A 24,569-nucleotide genomic window follows, 5' to 3' on the forward strand; every position below is an offset into this window, starting at 1 on the left:
GATCATTAGTAAAGTTGATTATTAAGCCCAAAATAAAGATAAGAGTAAGCTATTGACATGAAAAAACAGCTAAAGATATACTTAGGGTTAACTTATTACAAGATAAGTAGTGTATGGACGTGGGATCACTACAAGAAAAATGTTAGTCGAATTTATCATTGAATTTAGCGTTGCACATTAATGTTGGTTTTACCGGCGAATTTACTGACGGTTTATGTGTCAAATTCGTCAGGTCAAACCATTATCGACAGATTTTCTTTTTCGACGGTAAATTTGTCGGTAATAATTGGAGGAAAAATGGGAAAAATAGGTGCGAAATTTAGAGTAGAATTTACCGAGGGAATTTTTCGTCTGTAAACCCAATTAGTGGAACGCTGCATTTTGGTGACCCACAATACATTACCGTCAGATTTATCTGCCGGTAAATCCGACGGTAAACTTGTCCTAAATTCAAAAGCGAACATCCCCCTCATTTTAAAAAAAAAAAAGTAAAAAACACACACACACACACTCTCTCTCTCTAACCTTCTTCTCTCTCCTTCTCTTTTCTCTCTCTACCTCTGGCAGCCCCTCCAGCTACTCTCTGCTAGCGGCGGCTACCTACATTCTTCTCTAAAGACTTCGTGGACTCGCCTTGATCATGTTTTGTTGCTTAAAACAGAACTTCTCTCTCTGTCTCCGCCGTTGTTGGTGCCGCTGCCACTGCTGCACCTTCTGTCACCAGAGCTACATCTCTCTTCCCTCCTTTAGGTAGGTTGCCCCCATCTCTCTCCCTATTTTATCCTCATTTTTACTTCATTTTAAATAAAAAAAAATTCTAATCCCCTTTTGAATCCTAATCCTAATCCCATTTTTACTTTCTTCAGTTGGCTCTGTTTTATTAATCTGTATTTATGATTTTTTCCTTATTATTATCATAATAAATTTTATTTTAATATTTTTATTTATTGACATAAAATTATTCTAAGTATGTTGTTTGTGTATTGTGATTTTTTGGGCAGTTCATCATCCTAATATTAATGTTGCTGTTGAGTTGTTTAGACATGATAATTTCTTGTCATTTTTGTTAACTATTTAGTTTTGTGTTAAGTTCTTTTGGTATGTTTCTAAATGTCGTATAGGTATTGTTGAATTGAATATTGAATCATATGTTAAAGATCAGAGTACTAACGAATTGTGATACGTTCAGATAAACAGTACGTAATAATATTGAATATGTTAGTTTTTTTAGTTCAATTGACAATTGAAGTTTTAGATAGGGAAAGATATCGAATGGTTTCTTGTTATTGCTATTGAATTATGTCATTTATATAAAAAAAAAAGTTGAATTGGTATTATTTTGCTAACGGAGTTAAATAAATTATTGATAATTTATTTTTATTCATACTGTTTCAGGAAGATTCAGGTTACTTTAGTTTGGAATTCAAGAATAAAAATTCTCCTAATTTAAACAAATAAATTGAATGAATTGACAAGTGTGAGCTTGCTGCTTTCTTTTTTTTTTTTAATGACATAAGTTAATGTTGTTGCTATAGTGATTAACATTAAGCACTAATTTTTTCCACATTTGTATGTAGTTACCATAAACATTACTTGATTAGTGACTCTCTCATTTATAGAAGAGCAATTGCATATGAGTAATAATATAATATCACAAAGTTAGTAATTAGATATAGGACAAAGAATTAAATAAAAAAATATATTCATGATGCTTTATTTTAACCATCCTACATATAGTTCATACTATTATTTAATAGAGAGTGAGCTAATGAGAAAAAATGAAGCTTTGTTTCATTGAAAATAAATAAAATGGAAGTACTTTCTTTTCCTTTTTATATTAGAATACAAGTGTAATTTAGTGTTGTTGTTTGGGTGTTAAGATTGCAAAAAAAATATGTTATCATCTAAGGAAGTGTTACCATTCAAATTCTTTTTAAAAAAATTTAAATTTAAATTTACATTCGAATTTACTGAGAGATTAACACTACAAGAAAAATGTTGAATATCGTCGAATTTACCGTCGGAGATTAGCATAAGATTTACCAGCAAATTTATTGGTGAACTTGACAATAAATTCGTTGGGTAAAAAAGTTACCATCGGATTTGATTTTTCAACGGTAAATTCGCCAGTAATAATTAGAGGGAAAAAAAATTGGCGTGATCATTACCGTCAAATTTAGGGTCGAAAAAATCCAACAGTAAAATAATTAAATGAAACGCGCCGTTTTGGTCACAGGCTATGTGTTACCGGCGGATTTTTCCAACGGTAAAGCCATCGGTAAAATTGACCCTTCGTATATATACATGTGATTCACCTAACCCTAGCCATCGCTCCCTCTCTTCTTCGGTTCTTCCCAATTTCATCTGATGAAACCCTAAGGCAGTAATTCTCTCTAGTCCACCTCTCCTCTCACCGCCATCTGCCACACTTCTCTCCCCTCGCCTTCCCGCTCCACTTGGCGTCTTTGTCATATTAGCGTCATCGTCTTCGCCGCTCTTCATTGTCATCTAGAAGGAAAGCCGTCTTCGTCGTCGCAAATTTCAGGTGTGTATACGGATTGCTTTATTCCAACTTTAAAGTCCGGGATACTATGAATGTCTTGAACCCATTTTTCAGTTGTAAATTATTCCTTCTTCTATTCAGTATTTAAAATGTGTAGTATTGCTTGTTGTTCCTAATTGTTCAGATAGAAGATAGTTAACTACATAAGTTTGTTTTCTTTATTGGAGATGTTATGATGCTTTTTTTGGTGGGAATCAATTATCTCTTTTTTTGCTACAGTCTGAAACTAATATGATAGAGTGGTATCATGGTGGTATCAGTTTAAAGGAACGTAATTATATTTAAGAGTTCGTTTACTTCCAACAAGACGAGAGTGCGGTAAGATAAAAAATTTTGTTCTAATTTTCAGTTTTATTCTAACTTCTAGTTTTATTCTAATTTCCATCTTCTGTATTTGTCGTAGAGAATCGTGCTCCTTACCAGCGCTCTATATCAGAAACTAGTTGATTTTTTTATTTAATTATGTATTATAATGGAAGCTGTATAGAAAAAAATCATGAGATTATGTTTTTAGATTGTCATTATTATGTTTAGTATTTGGATATATTTGGTTCTTTTAAGAATGTTTGGTATTTGGGTATGTGTAGAATATGATGAACATGTGATGTGTGCATTTAAATTAAGATTTTTAACCATATGATTTGTTAATTAAGATTTTGGTTGTTACTGTAGATTGCCAGCCATCATCTTGTACTTTGAATTTTGTTAGTTTAAAAATTATTAAATTTAAATATTTAAAATTTTATATTGAATTTATAAATAATTTTTTTTTAAAAAATTAAAATTTAAGTTTACTAGGAAAAAATCCAACGGTAACAAACTCTAGAATTTTGCCAATTAAAAGTATATCCGCCGGTAATTAGCGGCGGATGAAAAAATCTGCCGGTAGACAATTACTGGTGAGATTTATATCCTCGAATTTATTCAGCTACTAAATCCGCCAGTAAATTCAACGGTATCCGGTAATTTTTTGTAGTGTAATCCGATGGTAATAAGTTCAAAAATTTCGCCAAATGAAAATTTATATCCACTGCTAAATTCATCAGTAATTAGCGGCGAACAGAAAAATCCATCAATAAATAGTTACCGACGAAATTTATACCGTCGAATTTATTCTACTGATAAATCCAACAATAAATCCGACAGTACTCAACATTTTTCTTGTAGCAAATTTCAAAATTTAAAAGTCATAAGTTTAATTCTATTTCTGAATAGTAATATATTTACAACAGTGCTAGAGGAATAATAATTTTATACCTTCAATGTATTTTTATACATGAATAAAAAGGTTTGCTTTGCTTGTTTTCTTCCAAACTCCTCTCTTTTTTGTTCTAAATCTTTCATTTTTTCAACCTATATCTAATACTTTCATAATCAAAGGCCGAGCCCCATACATGTTAAGCGGGGAATGGTCCCTCAATTTAAAATTTTTTATGTATATACTCATTTAATTTTTACATTAGTCTTTTTAACTTTATATTTTCTCTCTTTTTAAAGTAATATTTTTTTTTATGTTGGTCCCTCCAAAAAATTATTCTGACTCCGCCCCTGTTCATAACCTATTGCTATTGTTCTTTTTGTTTTAGTAAGTATCTTTCTTTTCCTCATATTTTTAATTTGTATGATGGTGAATTTAAATTTTTAGTTTAATTTGAATTTTCACTTTTTAATTTTTTTTTGGGTGAGATTTTGAATTTCATTCTTCTAGTATTTAATTTTAGTGAAATTTAGATATTCTTCATTTCAAATTTGTATTTTGACAATTTGTAAATTTCTAGATCTGTATTAGGTTTAGAATATTTTATTTTGAATATTCAATCTAATTTTATTTTTTGTTTATTTTAATTTTTTGGCATATAAAGTCACTGAAGAGTATTAGAATTAATAGTTAGTATTAAAATGATATTTACCAATCCATGCCAAGTGTACAATTAATAGATTAGTTAAGCCACTACTTGTATTGCTATATATATATATATATACACCAACATCAAACTCAATGAGAATGAGGTCTTTTCATTTTTTTCCCAAATCAAGTTCAATATGGTATCAGATGGAATGATATTTTACTAATCTTCCTTCCGCAACGCCACGTTTTACGATCCCTTCCCTTCCGCAACGCCACGTTCCTTTCCCTAATTTTTCTTGAGAAAACCTCTTCCCAATTTCCAATTCCCGATTCCCAATTTCACAAACCACTTTCTCCCTTTGTTTCCAATTCCCGGTTCGCTTCCCAATTTCCTGTTCAAGATCCATGGAAGTTCCTCAATCGATGGAAGCCTCTCAATCGATGAGATCCTCTGTTCAAGATCCCTACGCACTACAACCTGGTGATCATTCTGGTTTGGTACTGACCTTTCAACCATTACAAGAAGATAACTATGCATTTTGGAGTCGGTCAATTCGCCTAGCATTAAGGGGAAAGAGAAAATTGGGATTCATAGATGGATCCATCACTAAACCAGATTCAACAATCGACCCCATGCTTGCTGAATCGTGGCAATACACGAATGATATGGTTACAACTTGGCTTCTAAACTCTATTTCAAAGGATATTGCTGCTAGCGTGATCTATGCTGGTTCTGCAGCTTTGCTATGGCAAGACCTAGAAATAAGATTCTCTCAAAGCAACGGTCCAAGAATCTTTGAGATGAAAAAGGCTTTAGTTACCCTAACTCAAGGTAATCTCTCTGTTTCTCAGTACTTTACCAAATTAAAAATAATTTGGGAAGAACTTAACACATTTTGGCCGCTTGCAATGTGCACATGTGGAGGAGTAAAAGCCTTCCAATCTCATCTTGATCAAGAGCACGTCTTGTTCTTTCTAACGGGCTTGAATGATTCCTTCTCCAACATAAGAGGTCAAATTCTGTTATCGGACCCCCTTCCACCTATCTTGAAGATTTTCTCTTTGGTTCTTCAAGAAGAGCGACAACGCGCTATTGGCATGGCAAATTCTATTGCGATACCTCAATAAGTAGCATTTGCTGTGAATCCCGCTCCTACAGCACATCGAGGCCAGCCAGCGAATCAATACAGAGGAAAAGAAAACCAAGACTGTCCGCTCTGCACCCAATGTGGTCTACTTGGTCACACACAAGATAAATGCTATAAGCTCCATGGATATCCACCAGGGTACAATCAGAACAAGCAAAGGAATCAGGTGAATCTTGTTGCTGAAACAATATCTGAGCAAGAGAAGGAGCATATAGCTGACAAAGACTCTGGAAACAACTCATGAGTCTTTTGCAGTCTCAACCAACTCTTTCCAGTAATGACAATCCTGAGATATGTGCAGGTGAAATTTTCTCAACTAGTTACTTAGATCCAAATCTTTTGACACATTCATAGATAATTGACTCAGGTGCTACTACCCATATAACCAATGTCTATGCCTTAGTTAATAATCCAAAACCATTGTCAAACCATTATGTCTCATTACCTGACCATACCAGAATATGTGTTGTTGCCATGGGTACCATTCACATAAATAAGTCTTTGGTTCTTCATAATGTCATTTACATTCCTTCTTTTCGAGTCAATCTCATATCAGTCAGTAGTTTAATAAAATTTTTTAAATATAGTGTCAACTTCTCTGACCTTTCTTTCACAATACAGGACCAGATTTCCAAGAGGGTGATTAGCAAAGGTGATGAGTGTGGAGGTATGTTCTTGTTGGAATCTCCTCACCATCAACTCTTCAATTCTGTCAAACACTCCAATTCTTTAGTTTGTCATGTAGATAGTTATACTTGCCATGCAAGATTAGGTCATGTGTCAGAAAATGTGTTTGTAAAATTGAGTCAGTTTCTTTCAAATAATCCCTTGAAATTTGATCACTCAAGATGTGAGGTATGTCCCTTAGCAAAGTTTAAACGTTTGTCTTTTCATGCAAATAACAACTTGTGTCAATCTCCATTTGATTTGATCCTTTGTGACATTTGGGGGGACATATCAGACTCCTACATATAATAAAATGAGATATTTTTTTACAATTGTTGATGATTGTTCACGGTTCACTTGGACTTACTTACTGAAGCATAAATCTGATGCAACAAATTCTTTGATCAATTTTATTTATTTGGTTGAGATACAATTCAAAGCACAGGTGAAACAGATCCGTTCAGACAATGCTAAGGAGTTAGCTTTCACTGATTTCCTACAATCCAAAGGAATACTCCACCAATTCTCCTGTGTTGAAAGACCTGAGCAGAACTCTGTTGTGGAGCGCAAGCATCAACATTTGTTAAATGTAGCCCGCATCCTATTTTTCTAGTCCAAGGTACCAATTCAATTCTGGGGAGAGTGCGTTCTCACAGCCACATTCCTCATCAACAGATTGCCCATCCCTATTATTAATTTCAAACTCCATATGAAAGAATTTTCCAAAAGCAACTGGATTACCAAGCTTTGAGAGTGTTTGGCTGTCTCTGCCATGCATCCACCTTATTATCTCAGCGAAACAAATTTTCTCCAAGAGCTATCAAGGCTATTTTTCTGGGCTACCCAGTTGGCTATAAAGGGTACAAGGTGTATGATATAGAGAAGAAGAAGATTTTTATTTCTAGAGATGTAAGTTTCTCAGAAAATATATTCCCATTCCACTCCATCAATACTTTAGACCATTCCTTCATCCAAGAATTTCCTGACATAGTGTTACCCTCACCCATCCCTGACCCACACATACCCGCACTCACTGACCCTACCCTAACACACACCAATACCGAACCAATCCCAATAGAAACTACTGAAATAACAAACTTTGAGACTGTCCCAACCACCACAAACACTCACATTTTCGAAAACCAAACAACAACAACTACTAGGAGATCACAATGACAAAGCAAACCTCCTAGTTACCTTATTGACTACCAATGCAACCAGGCCAACTCTATTTGTAACTTTGACACTGAGAGACACTTAACTCCATCATATGCTGCTTTTATTGGAAATGTCCAAGCCATTCCAGAACCAGCCTACTTCCATCAGACAGTAAAATTTTCAGAGTGGAGAAAAGCAATGGATGAAAATCTGAAAGCTATGAAAGATAATAACACTTGGACCCTGACTCAACTACCTCCAAACAAGTACACCATTAGATGTAGGTGGGTGTACAAAATCAAATGCAAGGATGATGGCACTGTGGATAGGTATAAAGCAAGACTAGTTGCAAAAGGGTACACACAACAAGCTGGAGTGAATTTTCGTGATACTTTCTCCCCAATGGCCAAGCTTGCCACTGTTCGAGTTCTCCTATCCTTAGCAGCTATCAAAGGATGGTCTTTGTGGCAAATGGATGTAAACAACGCCTTCTTAAATGGAGACCTCTTCGAAGAGGTGTACATGGAGCTGCCATTAGGACATAAGGACAAAAATAAAGGACTTGTTTGCAAGCTAAATCGTTCTATATATGGGCTACGTCAAGCTTCGCGACAGTGGTTTTTCAAGTTCTCAACTGCCTTGCTAAAGAATAACTTCAAACAGTCAAAAAATGATTACTCTCTCTTTTTTTATGGGTCTGGTACAGATGTAGTTTATCTACTGGTGTATGTAGACGACATCATCCTAACAAGTGCTTCTTCCATTATGCTGTCAAACGTTCGGAAAATTGCTTCAATCCATCTTTAAACTCAAGATTCTTGGAGATCTGAAATACTTTTTTGGTCTAGAAATTGCTAAATCCGATGATGGCATCCATCTATGTCAGCGAAAATACACCCTCAACCCACTGCAAGACACTAATTTCACAACTTGTAAGCCAACTACATTACCAATGGAACCTAACCTGAAGTTGAGCTCAACAGATGGCACCCCTTTGAGTGATCCATCCTTATATCGAAGACTAGTGGGCAGACTAATGTACTTAACAATATCCAGACCTGAAATCATTTATGCAGTTAACACCTTGAGTCAGTTCATGAAAAGTCCAAGCTCGTCCCACATGGATGCTCTCCATCACATCCTTCGATACTTGAAGAAAAGTCCAGGACAAGGTTTGTGTTTTCCAGCTAACTCCGACATACGGCTCATGGCCTATGCTGATTCAGATTGGGCAGGGTGTCCAGATACCAGACGCAGTGTCACAGCCTATTGCACTTTCATTGGAAACTCTTTAATATCCTGGAAATCAAGCAAACAGACTACAATATCAAGATCCTCAGCTGAAGCAGAGTACAGGACATTAGCAGCAGTGGCGGATGAACTTAGTTGGTTAGGAGATTGATGTTTGATTTCAATGTCATCATTGATTCTTCCATGTTATTTTATGACTCTCAATCAGCTATACACATAGCTACCAATCCGATTTTCCATGAGCGCACAAGGCACATAGAAGTTGATTGCTACTTCATCCGAGAGAGAATAGTTACTAAATTTATCAAATTGATACATGTTAAGTCCAAACACCAACGAATCGACATCTTCACCAAACTCGTTTCAGCAGCTCAGTTTCATAGTCTTATAGCCAAGTTTAGCATTTTAAACATCTATATGCCAAACTTGAGGGGATATTAGAATTAATAGTTAGTATTAAAATTATATTTACCAATCCATACCAAATGTACAATTAATAAATTAGTTAAGCCACTACTTATATTGCTATACATATATATATATATATATACTAACATCAAACTCAATGAGAACGAGGTCTTTTCATTTTTTTCTCAAATCAAGTTCAATAAAGAGTTGCTGCTAGTGATGTTGTAGTTCTAGCAAAGAAAAAGAAATTAAAAAAATGGAGAATATAAATGTGAAGAATTAAAATAATATAACTAAAAACTAATAGTGGCAAGCTAGTTGCACTCAAAAGTTATTTGTTATTTCAGATTAAGGTGGGTCGTTTTTAAGAACCTGGACATAATTAATTTGATAGGCTCCATTGAATGTAGACAATAGACTCATCTTTCTTCAAATCCAAGTGATTTTTCTCATCATAGTTTTTTTAATTTCACACACATCACTATCTCCCAATCTTTCTCTTATCACTACCTGTTGTTATTACGTATACCAATTCATCATCATCTTCGTCTTTTTTTATCGTCACCTCCATAGTCATATCTATACCCTAATTTGAAGCCATAAACTATTTTTCACCACTTCTCTTTTTTCTTTTTTTTTTTCCTTTCATATTTGTAGTTGTTATCAATTAATTTTCTACGTTTAACTATATATTTTATAACAAAAATACTATAGACATATTAAAATTAATCACTAAAATAAATCACTATATATTTACGTATAAATATATATAGTTTAAATTATTCTTAATATATATTTTATATTAATAATTCACTGTTGATTAACTTTAGTAATTAATTACATCTAAAATAGCTGATATTGTAAACATATTAGGAAGAAAAAATTTACATATATTTTAAAAGAAAATCGTAATTTTATATGTATAAAAACAGACACATATACACCATAGATGTCATAAAAATTAAAACAACCCCACTATTGGGAGCCAATAATTTTAAGAAGAAGAAAAAACAAAAGTAAAGCAAGCACAATAATAATTTTCACTTATACAAAGCACATGCAATTCACTTTTACTTTCATTTTCTCTATTTCTACTATACAGTGGCATCACAACCATGGGACTAGAATTAAATAAATTAATGCTATAAGATCCTATATTAGTGGCTTTAATTTTAAGTATTATAATGTAGTGAGTTGTGAGAATGTGAAGTGCACAGCAAAAGAGGATGTGAAGTGTGGTGATGACGTGGCCGCGCATGCATGTAAAATGACAAATGTGATAGTTACCATATGTTTGTTGGATAATGCTAAGTAGATAAAAAAAATAGTCAAAATTTATTTTATTTAGTATTAATTAATTATCACAATAATTAATAAATATTAAATAAGATAAATTATGGTTATTTTTAGTTAATTTTTTTTTGTTACCAAATATTTTTTATATTTGTATGTATGTGCTGCTCAAAATTCCACATGAGAACGTAACCATAGATTACTGTTTATTAATAAGACAATTAATTTAGATTAATCTAATAATTAATTTATTAGTTTAATTATTTAAATAAGTATTAAGAAATTTAAATTTTATTTTGTATATACGGTAACTTATAAATAAAACTTAAATTCGTAACGAATTAATTTTTAATCTAATAGATTAGAAGATATTTTACGTAAAAAAATTAATAAACTAATAAGGTTTCATAATCAGTATAGTAGCATAGTTTGACTAGCTACTTTAATTTCATAATCTTATAATTAATTAACAGTAAGAGCATATTAAAATCAAACAACCAATCTGTCCCACATTATTATTCTAAAATGATTTAATTGGAGCATATTAAAACCACGCATGCGCATACACACGTGTATAATTTGTCTGATTCTGAGCCGAATTGTCCCACATTATTTTAAAATTATTTAATTATCAGAGATATAAATAGTTATCTCATTATTTAATGATGTAAAATTTTTAAATAAATAAATAATTTTATGATATAACATAAAAATTTGTATGATAAAAACATTTAAATGTTCAATTTTATTATTCCAAAAGAAAAAGAATTTAAATATAATAAATAAAGACAGTTTAAATTTTTAGAGGAGTGATTTCGATGCTACTAAAATGCTATATTTAAAATTATTTATCTTAATGCATTAATTTTGACACGGTAATAATATCTTTGTTTTATTTTTTTACCATCTGAAAAATACCAAACGCATTAAAATATATAGGAAGATTCGAACTCGCAATTTTTTAAATGTATAGAAAAACTATGTCATTTGAGTTATAACTCGTTGGTTCTAAATAAATTGAAACTTTCAACTTAGAATATGTTATGAGTTATGACCAAAGTCCAAATGAAAGTCTTATACAATGACCCAAAAGTTTAATTTCAATATGATGATGATCCCCAACAACTTAATGCCACCACATGTATTTGAATTATGTTGGAGCCATCGAACACTTTGCTAGCGGCTATAGATCTTAATATAAGTTAAACACATTTCAGAATATATATAGTTTTTTATACAATAGATTGAATATATATATATATATATTAACAAAATATTTAATATATTATTTCATTTTAAAATGGATCGAAAGTAGTATGTAATTCTATAAAGAATCACTACAATGTTTAATACTATTTTACTTTTATGATGGTTTTTTTATTCTAGCAGTTTAAAATCCAACAAAAAAATTTTACGATGCTATAAACTCTTAAAATTTAATGTGTCACGAACTCTTTTGTAATAGTTTTTTTTCAACCGCCACAATTCCATTTAGTGGTGGGCTTTTGTCTCTAGGGAGTAGGGACTCTGTATTAGTGTTTTGTGGCGGTTTCTTAATGGAAAGTTTTTAAACAGGTTTTGTGACGGGTTTTTTAGTGGAAGCTTTTGAAAACTTCCGTAATGGGAACTATAACTTGAAAAGGTAAGTGGATAATGGTAAACCCTCAAATTTCTAGGCCTTTGAAGAGTATGAGTATTTTCAAACAAATAAATACGTATAAGAAAGATGGAATGTGTTAAATTAAATTGACCAAAGCAAAGCTTACATTATACATATAGTAATTATGATGATGATTATGGTGGACCTTATTATTAATTGTGTAGTGGGTGCAATGCAACAAAACAACACCACACGAGGGGAATGATAAAGAGGAAGCACTCATTATTAATTAATTAGCTGCACAATAAAAATGGAGTTAGAAACCAACAGAGTTACGTATGCTTTTATAAAAATGGCAAACAAATGAACTGTGGGTAAACCCTAATTCGTGCTTAGGAATTAGGATCGGATTACAATATTATGGTTTCATTAGCTTCATTTACATAATTTAATTTAGTTCTATATGTTCAAGCGTGTGCTCAAGGAATCAAATTAAATATTGATTTCTTCTAGGACTAGTAGAAGTGAATCGATCTCAATCAAATTATACTAAACTCAAATTCAGTTCATAAAAATTAAGTTTAGCTTCTATAATTCGACTTATTTACTTGTAAAATTTAAACTCAATTCATCAGAAACTCACGAATTTATTCAAGTTCACAAATTAATTTATATAACATGAACATATGGTCTATAATTCTATATAAATTAATGAATTATAATTTATGTATAAAAAATATCAACTATATATATTATTTATCTATCAATTCTTCTATCACAAATATATATAAAAATTATATGTGCATGTAAAAGATTAAATAAAATTAATTAAATCTGCTACCGACAACTCTGGTATGTGTGTTGGTAAATTATTTCTGAAATTTAAAAAATTAAAACATTTCAATTAATGTATTATTTCCGCCACGAATTTAGTACTTGATTTTTTAAATTAAAATTAATTAATATAATTTAATATATCATTGCCGACGACCTGACCATCTGAAAAATTAGAGACAACTGAACTATCACTTATTCATCGGAAGTAACATTTGCGCTAATATGTGACCGTTGCTAATAACATTGAACAAAAATTTTGCCTAGATATTATTACTGCCAACAACATTTTTATTGACGGTTTGTTGGTCGCTAAGTTTTTGTTAACTGTTTTTTGCAGGCTAACTGTAGGTAATGCCGTTTTGTCTAGTGATAATTATATAGATTTATGGTTTATGGCCTATGGGTTTACAAATTAAAAGAAATTTTCATTGAAAATATAAAATATTTAAATTTTTAATGCATTTATTTTGTATTTATTAAATAAAAATATTTAAAATTGTCCACTAATCATAAACTTACCATATCCCGTACATAAACTCTAATTGAATTATATAAATAAAGAGAAAGTATAGGAAGACAATGAGTTTAGTGTACAATGTGTACAATAGAGGTAAAAAGAAAATTAAGATTAAATAATAATTAATTTAATTAATTTTTAATAATTTTTCATTTTGAATTCAAACAAAAATAAGAATTTTAAACAGGGGCAGTTACGTATCTCCCTCTCTCCACATGTGAGGTCAGTGCTTCAGAGCCTTCCTCCCTCCCATTTTCTTTCCATCTCGACGGTTTGTCGCTGTTAGGAACACCAGCCGCTGCTCAGAGCACCAGCTGACGCCGCCCTGCCCACCGCGAACATCCGAGCACCCCCTTCGCGCACATTGCGTATTCACGCAGCCCTCTTATGCGCCGGCCGTGCAGCCCCTAGCCCTCTCTATTGGTGTATCGGATCCCTCGACAGGCCCTTCCTTTCTTCCCCGTCGCCGCAGCCACGTCCGGTTACTGCACAACCGACAACCGTTCAACACTGCACCCCCTGGATCCCACCGCAGCCGCAACTGGTCACTGCTGAACTCCTGTTGGCACACCGTGGTAGCAAATCCGAGAATAGGAAGCCCCTCTCTTCTCCTCACGCAAGCATGATGGGAGAAGAAAATTTTTGCTACACTATCATCAGTAATCATTGATGATTGTATTCCATCTAATGGCAATTGTGCTTTACAACTCCCACAAGAGACCAACTAGGTACAAAAGTGAAAGTTTTTTTTATGCGGATGTTCATTACAGTAGGTCGGCGGATGGTTATTTTTATGCCTAATGCGGATAGTTATTTATGTAAGTTCAATTAAAATAATTTGAATATTCAATACAGTAGATATGCAAATGGTTGTTTTAATGAGTATTTGGATGATTATTTTATTAGATTTGGTTGAAGCATAAAGACAAAATATTTTGAGGGTGACCAGTTTTATATGTAACCGGATGGTTATTTTAATTGGGGGGAATGGGTTCATGGTGCTGTTGGGGCTACTAGGGGAGGTCACGGTGTTGTTGGGGCTACAAGGGGTCACATTGTTAAAATTTGAAATTTGACATTTGATGTGAAATAACTGAATGAGAGATTTTGAATTTAGGGTAAATTTCAAATTTTAACAATGTGACCCCCCGCAGCCCTAACAGTGCCGTGACCTCCCCCAGCAGCCCCAACAACGCCACATGAACCCCCTCCCCCCAATTAAAATAGCCATCCGATTACATATAAAACTGATCACCCCTCAAAATGTTTAGTCTTTATGTTTCAACCAAATCTAATAAAATAATCATCCAAATGCTCATTAAAACAACCATTTGCATATCTACTGCATTGAACATTTAGATTATTTTAATTGTACTTACGTAAATAACAATCCATATTAGGCATAAAAATAATCATCCGCCAACCTGCTATAATGAACATCCACATAAAAAAAAAGACTTTCACTTTTGTACCTGGTTGGTCTCTTGTGGGAATTGTAAAGCACAATTGCCATTTGAAGGAATATAATCATAAATGATTATTGATGATGGTGTAGCAAAATTTTCTTCACCCATCATGCTTGCGTGAGGAGAAGAGAGGGACTTTGTATTCTTGGATTTGCTACCACGGTGTGCCAACCGGGGTTTAGCGGTGACCGGTTGCGGCTGCGGCGGGATCCAGGGAGTGCAGTGTTGAACGGTTGTCGGTTGTGCAGTAACCGGATGTGGCCTTGGCGACGGGGAAGAAAGGAAGGGCTTGTCGAGGGATCCGATACGCCATCGAAGAAGGCTAGGGACTGCACGGCCGGCGCGTAAGAGGGCTGCGTGAATATGCAACGTGCGCGAAGAGGGTGCTCAAACGTTCGCGGTGGACAAGGTGGCGTCGGCTAATGCTCTGAGCGGTGACTGGTGTTTCTAGCGGCGACGGACCGGCGAGATAGGAAGAGAATGGGAGTAGGAAGACTCCGAAACACTGACCTCACATACGGAGAGAGGGAGATACGTAATTGGCCCTTTTTAAAATTTTTATTTTTGTTTGAATTTAAAATAAAAAATATTAAAAATCAATTAAATTAATTATCATTTGATCTTAATTTCATTTTTATGACTGTTGTACACATTGTACAATAAAATCATTGTCTTCCTATATTTTCCAATTGAAATTGAGTAGTGAAACTATATAAAGACTTCACGACCAAACTTCTTTAATAATTTGCATCTTCTTTGACACGTTAATTAGCTACTAATCTAGCTACAAAATAAGCCAAATTAAAATAGATCTATATTCAACGATGATAATACATGCACAATTTTCTTCGCTTCAATAGTTAGTAAAATATCAGATCAATATATCATTAGAAACAAGTCAATAGTGTATATTGGCATGCATAAGAAATTCCAATAATAATCAAAGTTGTTTTACGACAAGACATCACATAAAATGACATCCTCTATAAACAATTGCATTTCATCAAGAAGTTAAGTAAATAGATTAAGGGAATAATACAATGGATTTAGTTCAATTTTCATGGCATACTTTAATTTTCTACACCTTTGTACGTATACTACCTAACACAATAATAATATATAATAAGTAAATTTCTTATTTTTTTTAGTTCATAAGAAGGACAAAACACAAGGTTGCCTCAATTATTCAAATCTATATAGTATAGGTCAAAATATAGGGAAGTCGAAAGTGTCACAATATAACAAACAAATCAAGACAATTTGGGTCAAAGACGCTTCAGAGAGGGCTAAGAATAAGATAATAAAAAATATTAACTAAAATTTCACATCAACCTACTATATATATCAAGAGATATTTGTTTTCTTTCTAAAAATTTGCATAATAAGCATACACAGTGATAGTATGTGTTTTAGTAATAATATAATTTTGCACACCGTCCAAAAGGAAATTTCAACGCTATAAATCCTCAAAACCCGGGTTTCTTTTGACTAATAATAACTAAGACTAAGAAATAAACCATGGATGGTTCTGTCAATTGAACCGTACCCTAAAATATTCCAAGTTAAGCTAAGTGACATGGATCCCAATAACGTTATATATGAAATCTTAATTTCCCAAATTGCAGAAATAATTATTGCTCAACTAGAATACTCAAAGATGCCTTCTTCTGGAATAATTAGTAGTGGTCAAACTCTATTTGCAATGTATGAGAAATTTTATTCCTATTTTATTTTATTTTTGCGTTATTTTCCAACTCAATAAATCAAAAATTAATCGATTATGAATCAAAATTTATTTATCGTTGGCCAATTAATTATTATATTATGTATGAAGCGAAATTTAGACTATTAACACTTACTTAAATGGAATAATAAACTAATACTAGGCCAAGCCAAAGTTAGTTTTATTTTCCGCCTTATTAATTAATTAATTAACTTGCTCTAATATAATTTAATTTGTTGTATGATCTTCACCAATTGCCACTTGCCGCAATTCATTGCTCTAAATATATGTTTACTTTGAAGGAAGAACTCATTAGATATAATAGAAACATTGGATTAGGTTTGATTTTTATCTTAATATCATATGTGTTCGTTATATCTTCACTACTCTAAGCTAGTTTGGTGAACATTCCAGAATGTGAATGAGAATGAGTAACATAATTTCAAGAAACCATTTTTAGTACTGCTACTATTGTATATCTAACATATATACAATGTAATTATTAATAATATGTATAAAAATCAAAATGGGTACAATAATAATGCTCATGAACCTGTAATTGGTGGGGCTTAATTGACCCTCTTGATATTCTAGATCAGATTTATTTCTAATTCCTTGACAAAGGACTACTCAAAATATGGTGGGCTAGTTGGCTAGGCACGTGCCAATTGTAGGGATAACCATTATCTTGTACCAAGTACTATAATACTTAATTTAATTTTGATATTTCTATATTGTTATGCGCTTTTTGCAATCTTAGTTTCCTTGTGGGGAGTAGGGAATTTTTCATCTTAAGAGCTCTTTGATGTCTCTTTAGTTGGAAACCCCTTTTCACATTGCATTATTAATTCTTCACGAGGTTATTACTTTGCGTGCGCACCACTTAATAGGTGAACATATATATATATTATAAAGAATATTGTTATGGAAATTAATGTAATAATGCATGGTGTCCTTATTATTATTATCATAATGGCTGTGGCAATATGACCATGGTGGTGGCGGATGTGGCAGTAGTGATAACAAAAATGAGCAATAGTGGTAAAAATAAAAATTAAAGTGTTATTATCATCACCTAAATAATAATATAAATAGAGCTGATGGAGACAATACCAAATTATTCGCCACTTTTAAAGTAGAATCAAATTATATGTATATAAAAAAAATTAATCAGTTTTTTCGCTATTAAAAAAATTATTTTTAATGGTCATATATTTTATTTTTAGTAATAATAAAAATAATTATTTAATATATTTTTTTTATAATTAAACATTAATCATCTTATATTTTATCATTAAGAGATTTTAGCAGTAATTATATAATTATTGATAGAAATAATTGTCACTAAAAATTTTATTAATGACTGTAAAAAGTATATAATCATAATTATAACATATAGTAATAATGACAAATATACAATTATCGTAAAAATATATGTTATAAAATATAGTAATATATATTTTTTGTTGTAATATTTGTATAAAATATATGTTAAAATATAAAATTATATTAAAATTAAATTAAATAATAAATATATATAATGTTTGATTTTTTATGTGTATATAACATTTTTGTTTGAAGCAATATAGATTGTCACTTTAGTAGTTTAAATTATAAATAATTTATTGAATCAAACAAGACAATATTATGGTTATTTTAAGCAATTTACGTGACATTATTAATAATTTGGATCGGGACAGATATCTACTTTTATTGTGGAAATACGTGTCTGAAGACACTTTTTTTTTCTTATATACATGTGTATGTGTATGCCTCTGTTACTCTGTAGATAGATAAATAGATAAGTTGTGTAGATACTAGATAGATAAATAAGTTGTTAGAAATATTTGTGTTGAACTTCTATTAATTGATGTTTTTACTTTTATAAATTGGGTTGGATATTTTAACTCTCATAATTTTGTAATCTATGAAGTAATTAATAGTGATTTGTTTTGTATTTTGAATGAAGAAGTATTGGTGGACAATAATATTAGTAAATAATGTGAATAATGGGATTACGAAGGAAAATTAAAATTAAAATATTTAATTAGATAATTAATTAATTTTTAATAATATCATATTTTAAATTTAAAAAAAATTAGGATTTTTACATTGTACAGTTACACATTTAATCACTTCTAACTCGCGTTCTGCATTGATAAATTGCGTTCTTCAACCAGCCGCTAATTGTCTCCCACTATCCCCAAACCGTCGCCGTCCAAATCATGAGCCACCGCCGCCCAGCCGCAGCCGACGCCACATACCTCTACGGCAACGTCCGAACAAGCCCCCCATTCGTGTACAAGTTGTCCTTCGCACAGCCCACAAACGCGCCCAATGTGTAGGCCCCCCGCAGCCCACCGCGTCCACCATTCGTCTCCCTTACGTTTCTTCTGTTGCTAATTATTCCGGCACTGAATGATCAACACAGCGAAAAGAGCATATGCTTTGGCAACTACTACTGCTACATCGTGAAGCCTAGAGTGTTTGCAGGGTGTGCAATTTTATCCTTTGCAAATGTTGTCTTTGGTATTGTCTATTATGTTACCTTAGTTGAGGAAAAAAATTGTAACAACTCTTGTGATTCCATGTATCCAAATCATGGAGGCATAGCCATGGGACAACCTCAGATACCAACTCAGGTTAGCCATGACCCAGTGTTTGTACATGAAGACAAATACGTTAGAAGACAGATCACATGATAATAAGCAATAGTCCCTATTTTTTATAATTAAAAAAAAGTCTATAATTATATTGTTGTTCTTAGCAGGTGGATTAGGACACAAATATAGAGATAGTATAAAAAATACATCATTTATGTTTTGAGATATGTACATATTCATCTAGTTTTTCAAGGTAAGCCAAGTTTTATGTGGAGGTTGTTTTGAAATTTGATGATTGTTTTCAATAGCTAAATAAATGTTTCTTGCTGAACAGAAAAGACTCTTTGAGGCTTTCTTAGGTTCATCATCAATTTGGCAGCCTTGTAAAGATCATCATACAAGCATGATGTCATCATAGATGAACAATAAGGCAGCAGCACAGGATGAATTCGTCGATGAAAACATCAATTCCAACATACAACAATAAATCCAGCACCACCACCAATGCAGAAAAGTACCAAACTTGTTAGTGCCATGTTGGGGAATAATTCACTCAATGTTGCAGCCCTACCACTTTATGTATCAAAATCTTCTTTGTCTTTCAAGGAGCAGCCTATGCCACAGCCACCTATTGAGAATTCTTTTCTCGGAGACCCTTAAGAGAACAAGGTCTGAAAATGTTGCAGGATCCATGAGGGTATTGAATGATGTGGGAGAGCTCAATAACAACAAGTTGCATAGGGATTGAGATACATCATGTACTATACTTGAAGTCATTTAAACTGAGGCAGATGTTCATTTTACTATGATTGCAGATGGTTCTTTCCATTCTAAAGTGAATGGTTATTTTGGGTATACCATTTGTAGTATAATTTATTACCCTGCTGTGTTTATGTAAACAAAAAATTAAACTAAAATAGGTCGGATGTTCTTTTTACTAGGTAGACCGACGGTTATTTTCATTCTAATTTGAATGTTTATTTTGATTTGGATTAGATTTAACATAATTTTGCCTGATAAAAAAATTTTGATAAAAAATATTATGAGCATGGTGTCTATTATAAACTGAATTTTACAGACACCCTTAATCCTGTTTAAGTTAGACATTTTCTTGAAATTTAAATTAATAAATTATAAAATATATGTCACTATTAAATCAAGTGTCTAATAAATGAGAAAATTAATCGGTATGTTTAGAACTTGTGGTCAATCCAAAATAGGTCGGGTGTTCATTTTACTGGGTAGGCAGATGATTGTTTTCATTCTAATTTGGATGTTTATTTGATTTGAATTTAATTTAACATAATTTTAACTGATTTTGCAACAATAAAATCATCCAAGTTGAAAAAAGAACGAAGCATCCATACGTTTGTGCCTGGAACAACATAAATTTAACAAATCCAAATAACCTCTCAATCGAACATCCATGCACACTACCTGAGTTTTAGATTCACCAAAAATATTAATTCAACAAATGCCAATTACCTGAGTTGTACCTTTTATTTATTTATTTTTTAAAATTCAAAGCCAAAGTGAAAAACATATAGAATTAGGTTGATTTTAGCACAACTAAAATAAATTTCAACCAATTATTTAATTAACTCACAATCCACATAGTGAATCAATTAAAAGACCAACTATATAACCAAAACAAACATCCATTTATTGAATGCAAGCAACCATCTGTATACATAGTAAACTAAACATCCGAGAAATAGTATTGGCAGTGCTTTTCGATTGGTCTAATCACATAGTTTTATTTTGCTGTATCTAGTTGAAATTATGTGATGCTATTGCAGTTCCTCTTTGTATCAAAATCCTTGATGTGTGTTCTTTATGATTGGCGAGGCATTTGTGTTGGGCTAGTCGCTATCTTCATCTGCACATATAAAAAACCTTAGCCTCAATATTCAAATTATCTATTAGTAGCTTGCTTAGGGTAGAATTTGATGTGACCCTTTTTTAAATTTTATGTAAAGCATACAACTTTGGTGTTGCTAGAACTTTTGTTTGTTAATCTTAATTCTAGAAATTCTATGTTGCATAATTGACAAGAATCATAAAGGTTTCATGCTTTAAAACAACGAGATCAAGGGACTTGAATTGAGTTGATGCAAGAAATTACAACTAATAGTTATAAGTTCTTTGTCATTATAAAGAACTATTCCTTATCTAAAAGAGTTATATATCAATTAAACAATCTTAGTGGCACTGAACTCTATAAGAGGCCAAAATAGTGTAATAATGAGTCTCCAATAAAGTTTCAAACACCTTTAACAGCAACACCATTTAGTGAGTTATTTTGGCCATTCTTGCTTAAAATCTCAGTGGCACTGAACTCTAACGACCCCAAGAGCACGACACACAAAGCAGCATGATATTAAAATTCATAACCAATAATTATGAATGCCTTTTCACATAACCAGAGCAACTAATGTTGTGCAATGTTAATTAAACCAATGATGAATTCCAACGGAAAAAAGTTAATCAATCACACGATCAACCACTAGAACAAACAGGCAAACAACCAAACACCGGGTAAAATAATCATCCAGCTTAGTAAACAGTCCAGATCGAACATCCACAGTCAAAAAGTACCATACTAACAAAGTAAAGGTGTGGAGAAGTATCATATTACACTTTTAATTGTGATTAACAAATAAATAATACCAACCCAATTCCAGAACTATATACATATACGTTTTGTTGACATTATAATTTGGCTTCCATAATATTAAAAAGCGAATTAATACATAACAAGTTAAACCACCACAAAAGGCCTTCACATGTTTGTCTCACAGAGTTTAAAAAACTAAACATACCTAATGGTTAAATTTCAAAGTAAATCACATGTAACACACAAATACACAAACTAAAGCAAGCTAAAAATTGGTCACTAAACTCAAACAAACTTCAAAATCTTGAGTTTAATCCAAGCATTCATGCACCGGGTAATATAACCATCCGTGTTACAATGAATAAAAAATGGAAAACAACAAGGGTACAATAACAGTTGTGAGCAATGTGATTAACCAGGCAAACAACCAAAAACCTGGTATAATAATCTTGCTGCAAAGTAAGCAGTCAAAATTGAACATCCAAGGTCAAAAGGTAACAAAATTACCAAGTAGTCGTATGGAGAATAAGCATATTACACTTTCAAGTGTGATTAAAAATCTAACAAACAAACAAACCCAACCCAGTTCCAGAACCATATACAGATAGGTTTTGTCGCATTATAATTTGGCTTGCACATTATTCTGAAGCTAAAAAATATGAAACCACTTAAACCAGAGTTTTACAAAACCAAACATACCTAACGGGTATATTGCATGGTAAATCACATGTAACACACAAATAGGTGAACTAATGGAAGAAAAAATTGGTCACTAGACTCAAACAAATTTTGTATTCTTGAGTTTAATCCAACCATACATGCACCTGGTGAAATAACCATCCGTCTTACAATGAATAAACAATTCATATGGCAACTAATTTTAAAAATGTGAGTCAAAACTAACTGCTGACTAACTAATACCCGGGGACAGAACAAACCTGAATTCAGTCAACCATAAAAAAACAAGACGAAAAAAAAGGAAATTCAGCAACAACAACTGGTCATTTTCTTCAACATCACTTTCGGAACTCAAACAAATTCAACGATGCGCACAAGCAGCACAACTGTTCAAAACAACCATCACTTAAAGACTTTTATGAACATCTAATCAGTAAAAAAATAGCTAGCCTTGAATTGACCTTTGTTAGCAGCAATCAGGCACACAGAACGGTAGCGTCAGGGTTGTTCACGGCAGACCACAGGCGGCACAAAGAAGACCCAGCGATCAACGGCGAGTGTGGGGCGACAATGGACGACGCGAGGGTGCGGTTGTGAGACGGCCAGGCGACAGTGACGGGGAGCTCGTACACGACTACCAACGCTCGATGGCTATACGAGGGAGGCGCTCAAGATGATGGCAGCAGCGGAGAGACAGGAAGAATGCAATCTGGCGGTGAGAAGTTGTTGGGTTTCGACGGCTGTTCAGGTTGCAGCGGGATTAGTAGGGGGTTCGTAATGCAACGCTGGCATTGGGACTCTCTTCCGTGGCTGCTCCTTCAAATTGGGGCTAGAAAAAACGTGTTTACTGCTAGGTCAAAGAGGGGGTGGATGATTAGGATGGTTAAAATTAGTGTTTTGGGAAAAATTAGGAGTATAGTGTATTTTTATTTTAATTAGGTCAATTTTAGAGTTTATTATTCACATTGTTCACAAAAATTATTGTCTACCTAACAAAATCTATTTTAAATTCATTAGTTATATTAAACAACAAAGGGCTTATGATGATATTTCATGAGCCAATATGGATCATTTCTAGATTTGTTTGCTTATAAAATTTTAATTTATTATGTTATAAAATTATTTATTTCAATAAGTAAAATATATAAACCTGACTAACTTGATTATGTTATAAACCAAATTATTTAGTAAATTTGACACGTGTCACAACATTTAACAATAATATACATTATCAAAATGATTAACTTGATTCACATTGGGGAATCAAATTGAATTTTTAAGAAATTAAACTAGTGTAGGGATAATATATAAAATTATATAAATTTTTTTTTAAAAATTAAATAAAAAAACATATAGTAATTATTATTATAAATATTTTATAATTTAAAAATATTAAAAATAATTAATATTTGTTTTAATCAATTTAGATTGGTTGAATGGTCATTTCATTTGTTCACTTAAGTAAATATTTGGAGCGCAAATCTTGCTTTGTATGTATAATAATCCATTAGTTAACGGCATACCCTTAATAAATAGAGCATCAATTGTGGTGAATTAGTTCTCGACTTCTCGAATTAGGAAATCTGAAGAAAAAAATTGTATTTATTTTTAAAATAGATTAATTTCTCATTAATAGTATTATTTATAGATTTTTGTCTTTGTTAAAATTTACCTGGGACAATTTTATTTATTGATATCGTATTCATTTTTGAAGTCAAAATAATATGATCAACATTATTACTTGTTGAAACTTCACATTTTATGAAATGATTTTAAATTTTTAAATTTATAAACTTATGCCATTACAAAAGTTATTAGATCAATTAATATTTCTTGGTAACATGATGTATCGAAACACCATCGTTGAGTATTAATAAGTGTGAAGAAAAACTAATAACAACTTTTGTTATTCAATATATAATTTATTCTATTAAAAAATAAATTAATATTTCTTGAACTGTTAAATACATTTCCTTCTAATTTCTTACACCATTTTATTTGACAATATTATTTATCATTAAAAAATAGCAAATAACCATATTATCCTACAATATATATGATGTACAAAATAATTTCTTATCTTGACATTAATTATAGTTAATGAGATAAAATTTTGAAATATTTTTATTTTCTTACTCAAATCTAAATTTAAATTTAGAATTGATTAACAACTCATTCTTTTTTAATTTCAA

The 24,569-nt window shown here is 32.0% G+C and overlaps 2 protein-coding genes across 2 annotated transcripts; both read left to right on the forward strand.

Annotated features, from left to right (window-relative positions):
• Positions 1-4,817: 4,817 nt before the first annotated feature.
• LOC140178485 (uncharacterized) lies at positions 4,818-5,804 on the forward strand. The gene is made up of 2 exons (XM_072215581.1): positions 4,818-5,244; positions 5,545-5,804. Exons 1-2 carry the CDS (start codon positions 4,818-4,820, stop codon positions 5,802-5,804), a joined length of 687 nt encoding a protein of 228 aa, XP_072071682.1.
• Positions 5,805-8,336: 2,532 nt separating this feature from the next.
• Positions 8,337-8,786, forward strand: LOC112742268 (uncharacterized mitochondrial protein AtMg00810-like). Its single transcript, XM_025791505.1, has one exon. It carries the CDS (start codon positions 8,337-8,339, stop codon positions 8,784-8,786), a length of 450 nt encoding a protein of 149 aa, XP_025647290.1.
• The last annotated feature ends 15,783 nt before the right edge of the window (positions 8,787-24,569 follow it).

The sequence above is a fragment of the Arachis hypogaea genome, chromosome 14 (assembly GCF_003086295.3).
Source record: "Arachis hypogaea cultivar Tifrunner chromosome 14, arahy.Tifrunner.gnm2.J5K5, whole genome shotgun sequence".
NCBI lineage: Eukaryota > Viridiplantae > Streptophyta > Magnoliopsida > Fabales > Fabaceae > Arachis > Arachis hypogaea.

Bases quoted from the DNA above. Each gene is read 5' to 3' on its own strand.
- LOC112742268 (XM_025791505.1), top strand. From the start codon at position 8,337: ATGGAACCTAACCTGAAGTTGAGCTCAACAGATGGCACCCCTTTGAGT.
- LOC140178485 (XM_072215581.1), top strand. From the start codon at position 4,818: ATGGAAGTTCCTCAATCGATGGAAGCCTCTCAATCGATGAGATCCTCT. The intron at 5,245-5,544 runs GTAATCTCTCTG...CTCAATAAGTAG, and splicing joins TTTAGTTACCCTAACTCAAG to CATTTGCTGTGAATCCCGCT.